Source organism: Colobus angolensis, unplaced genomic scaffold (genome assembly GCF_000951035.1).
Source record: "Colobus angolensis palliatus isolate OR3802 unplaced genomic scaffold, Cang.pa_1.0 Scaffold181, whole genome shotgun sequence".
NCBI classification, from domain to species: domain Eukaryota; kingdom Metazoa; phylum Chordata; class Mammalia; order Primates; family Cercopithecidae; genus Colobus; species Colobus angolensis.
Window position 1 is genome coordinate 2,178,486 of NW_012114944.1, and position 4,941 is coordinate 2,183,426.

Sequence of the window (4,941 nt, forward strand, 5' to 3'; positions counted from 1 at the left end):
GTGTGTGTGTGTGTGTGTGTGTGTGTGTGTGTGTATACATAAATTGATACGTTGATTCTAAGTGTATAAGGATGGTCAAAGGTCCAAGATTTGCTCAAATACTCTAAGAAAATCTTTAATGTGTGGGAAAATGTGCATACTACTGTATAAGGTAAATCAAACTTGTATCATATAAATTCTACCCAAGTAATCTGTAAAGTCGTTGCATTTCAATAAAATTTCAACAAAATATTTTAGCAGAACTTGACATGGTATATATAAAATTTACTTGAAGAGAAAGCATAGTATTAGCCAAGAAAAAGTGTTTGTAAAGCAAATGAAGGAGTCTTGCTTTGCCACGTAACAAATATACCATAAACCTTGTAGAAATTAAGATAGTATGGTGTTGCACAGAATACCAATATAGAGTCCAAGAACAAAACTTGTATGTAGTAAAGATGGCATTACAAACCAATGTAAATAAGATCAGCCTTGATATTGGGACAAATTATATACCAGCAATAAACAAAGCAATATGTATCTTTTAAACAAATATGTATCTTTTAAAAGATACATATCATACCATGTACAAAAATATACTATAATTTGATTCAAACGAAACAATAACTGTTTTATAGATCCCTTTTATACAATGTTCAAGATTAAGAATCTCCCAGAGGTTGGCTTTGTGTGGTGGCTCACATCTATAATCCCAGCACTTTTTTTTTTTTTTTTTTTTGAGACGGAGTCTCGCTCTGTCGCCCAGGCTGGAGTGCAGTGGCCGGATCTCAGCTCACTGCAAGCTCCGTCTCCCGGGTTCACGCCATTCTCCTGCCTCAGCCTCCCAAGTAGCTGGGACTACAGGCGCCCGCCATCTCGCCCGGCTAGTTTTTTGTATTTTAGTAGAGACGGGGTTTCACTGTGTTAGCCAGGATGGTCTCGATCTCCTGACCTTGTGATCCGCCCGTCTCGGCCTCCCAAAGTGCTGGGATTACAGGCTTGAGCCACCGCGCCCGGCCCCAATCCCAGCACTTTGGAAGGCTGAGGCAGGAGGATCACTTGAGGTTTGAGACCACCCAGGGCAACATGGTGAAACCCTGTCTCCATTAAAAATACAAAACTTAGTCGGGTATGGTGGCGAGTGCCTGTAATCCCAGTTACTCAGGAGGCTGAGGTAGGAGAATCGCTTGACCCAGGGAGGCAGAGGTTGCAGTGAACTGAGATCGTGCCACTGCACTTCAGCCTGGGTGACAGAGCAAGACTTCGTCTCAGAAAAAAAAGAATCTCCCAGAGTCTGGGACTGGTGGCTCACACCTGTAATCCCAGAGTTTTGGGAGGCTGATGTGGGAGGATCACTTGAGGCCAGGAATTTGAGACCAGCCTGAGGAACGGTAGTGTGATCTCATTTCTACCAAAAAAAAAAAGTCTCCCAGAATCATTGATTCACTACTTATGCACAAAAGGGAAAAATTTCATTTCAGGGTTCTTCTGACTTACAAAAAGAAATAGCTATTTATATGTCTTCAAAAATTACAAATATTAATTTGAATATTTTTACTCCCAATGACTAGCATAAAAAATTTCAGATATTATTAAACTTTGAAGTTCAAATGTCTTAAAAAAGGGTTTATGCAGACAAGTCCATGATTACTAAATATAGAAAAGATTTCAACTTTTTTTTTTTGAGACAGAGTCTTACTCTGTCACTTAGGCTGGAGCACGGTAGCATGATTTTGGCTCACTGCAACCTCCACCTCCTGGGTTGAAGTGATTCTTCTGCCTCAGCCTCCCAAGTAGCTGGGACTACAGGCGCCCACCACCACGCCCGACTAACTTTTTTTGAATTTTTACTAGCGACAGAGTTTCACTATGTTGGCCAGGCTGGTCTCGAACTCCTGACCTTGTGATTCACCCACCTCGGCCTCCCAGAGTGCTGGGATTACAGGCGTGAACCACTGCTCCCAGCCAAGATTTCAATTTAATAGTTGTTTTTTAATCTCCTACTTTACCTAAAAAGTTTGTTCCTAATAGAAAAGTTTTTGGCTATTTAAAATTCTATCTCATATACGTTCATCTTAGTTGTATAAAATACTCAGGATTTCATTTGCTAGAAATGAAATGAATCTGAAAGAGCAGCACCCACAAAAAACTAATACTTAATCAAAATAAATAAAGTACAATAGACTTTCACAAATCAAAATGAGGTTTATATAAGTTTTATAAAAATACAACTTTGCGGCCGGGCGCGGTGGCTCAAGCCTGTAATCCCAGCACTTTGGGAGGCCGAGACGGGCGGATCACGAGGTCAGGAGATCGAGACCATTCTGGCTAACACGGTGAAACCCCGTCTCTACTAAAAAATACAAAAAACTAGCCGGGCAAAGTGGTGGGCGCCTGTAGTCCCAGCTACTCGGGAGGCTGAGGCAGGAGAATGGCGTAAACTCGGGAGGCGGAGCTTGCAGTGAGCTGAGATCAGGCCACTGCACTCCAGCCCGGGCGACAGAGCGAGACTCGGTCTCAAAAACAAACAAACAAACAAACAAAATACAACTTTGCAGTGGGGAAGGCCTGAAACAAGAGACAAACCTAAAAAACCATGAATGAAAAGACTGATAAGTTTGACTATGTTTAACTGGTCTGATAGGTTATATGCCAGCTATTTTCCAGTGCATTTTATTGATAGTGATGAAGAAATATATAATTTGGTTGTATATGATTTTTCCCCTAAGTTGTCTCATCAATGCACATTTTTTGGCAACCACCTTTTTTATTTAAAAATATGTTTTTGAGTTCTTTCATATTCATATAAAGCCACCCCTTTCTTTTTAACTTCTCTACAGTATTTCAAATTATTGTGTACCATGGCTTGTATAATCAATCATTCCCTCTGTCATGTACATTGAAGATACTTGAAATTTCTCCATTTTACAATGAAGCATATCTTTATATGTCTCTTTGTATTTGTAAGTGATTAGTTCTCTATATTAAATTACCAGAAAAAATTGCTGAGTCAAAACATATGCCCATTTTAAATTCTGATACTTTACAGAGGTGCTGTCCAAACATAAGCTGTACCAGATTACACTCCACCATAATGTATGAGAGTACCATTTCCTACTACTATTGCCAACCACAGACAGTATCAATCTTTTAAACATTTGCTAACATGGGCAAAAAAAAAAGTTATTTACCTATAGCTTGTGTCATTATAAATGAGTGAACATCAATAACCAGTGAATGCTAGAAAACTAAACAAGATAAATGTGTCATTTGCTTTCAGGTCAGTGCTGACAGTTGCTTGTGAACAAACTGAAGTTCTGCTTTTTGACCCTATATCTTCAAAGCACATAAAAACACTTTCTGAAGCTCATGAAGACTGTGTAAATAATATCAGGTTAGTATTATAGTGAAAAAGTGAACTTTATCAGTGTGGCCCAAAATGTTCTGTTTTGGAAGTTAGTGAAGATGAAAATGTGTGATGCCTTATCCAGCAGTGCTAGATGATCCACATTGTGAACTGTGAATCTAATCCCTTGTAAAACTAACCCTTTAATTACAAAACTTACTCTTAGTTATGTTGGTTTGGAATGTTTCTGAAATACATTTTTAACTTCTATATAATTTTACCTTTTCATATATTAGGGTCATCATTATGAACCTCAGCCATGTATTATGCTAGTCCTGTAATACCTTTGTGCTAATCATCTGTGTAGAATGATGGCAGTCCCATTGCTTAGCACCTCTCACTTCCACCCCTCCACCCTCCAAATACAGACTATTAAGAGGAAAAAGTACATGCATAGACAACTTCTTTGTAGCATCACTGGAAGCTCCTTAATTTTTAATAATGTGGGAAGTGAATTATAATTGAGTAGTTTGGTGATTAGTATTCAATTATTAAAATGATGGTCATAGAGACTACATAGCAACACAGACAAATGCTTGGCATGACACAGTTTAAAATTGTTATACGAATTATACAAATAGGAGATGATACAGGAGAAAAAGATTAAAAGGAAATATTTTAAAATTCTAACAGTAGTTAGAATGGATGGATTATGAGTAATTTTCTATTTTTTCTGTATAATGAGATATTACTTTTATAATTATTACTTTTAATTTTCTCAAAAAAGAAATATGGAAATTACTAGCCAAAGTAACATACTGGGTGTTGTGATGTAACTCCTATGCTCCAAACACATAGAACAATAAGTTAAATGGCACAAAAAATATAGCCAGATTCTGAACAACATAAACATCTTTGTGGGCCAGAAATGAAACACGGACACCAAGTTTTAAATAGGGTTGAAACCACAGATCAGCTGGCTTTCGGTCTAGCAGTGAAATCTAGTAGTTTTGCTCCTGTCAGGTAGAAGGATTAAAAAGTGCTTAAGTGTTTCATGCGAGGCAGGAACCAGAGCCAGAATCACTACATGAAGCCCGGGTTTGGTTAAAATACACGTCTTATTTATGAGAGGCTGAAAAGAGAAAAAAGCTATTCACTACCAGAGACTATAGGTTTTAGCTGATAAAGACACAGCCTCATCAATAGCTATTGAATGAAGCCACTTGCTGAGTCAGTAACTGAATGTGTATGTATGATATTTCCAATATCATTATTAAACTGGAGCCGAAATGTCATTATAAGGCCTAGTTGTGGACTGGGGGCCCAGATGGCCAAGTGGGAGCAACTCTGAAACCATTAAATAGGAGGAGAGAGAAATTAAAAACCTTTTCTACTCAAAAGAAACCTATAACTCAAATTCTAAAATTTGTAAAGACATATAATGTTAACATCATAACAAAATCAACCACCAAAAACATTAATTTCTCTGGATGAAATTAATTTTATGGAGCAGTTCAACAAAGACTTTATTTATTTATTTATTTATTTTTAATTTTTTTTTTTGAGACGGAGTCTAGCTCTGTCGCCCAGGCTGGAGTGCAGTGGCCAGATCTCAG

General features: G+C 37.8%; 1 protein-coding gene across 1 annotated transcript in view; it reads left to right on the forward strand.

Moving 5' to 3' along the window:
- The window catches only part of DCAF10 (DDB1 and CUL4 associated factor 10), a 75,455-nt gene that overhangs the window by 30,552 nt on the left and 39,962 nt on the right, over positions 1-4,941 (forward strand). Inside the window, exon 3 of the mRNA XM_011939458.1 lies at positions 3,260-3,373. Within this exon, the coding sequence (XP_011794848.1) occupies positions 3,260-3,373 (114 nt within the window). The remainder of the gene's footprint in view (positions 1-3,259; positions 3,374-4,941) is intronic.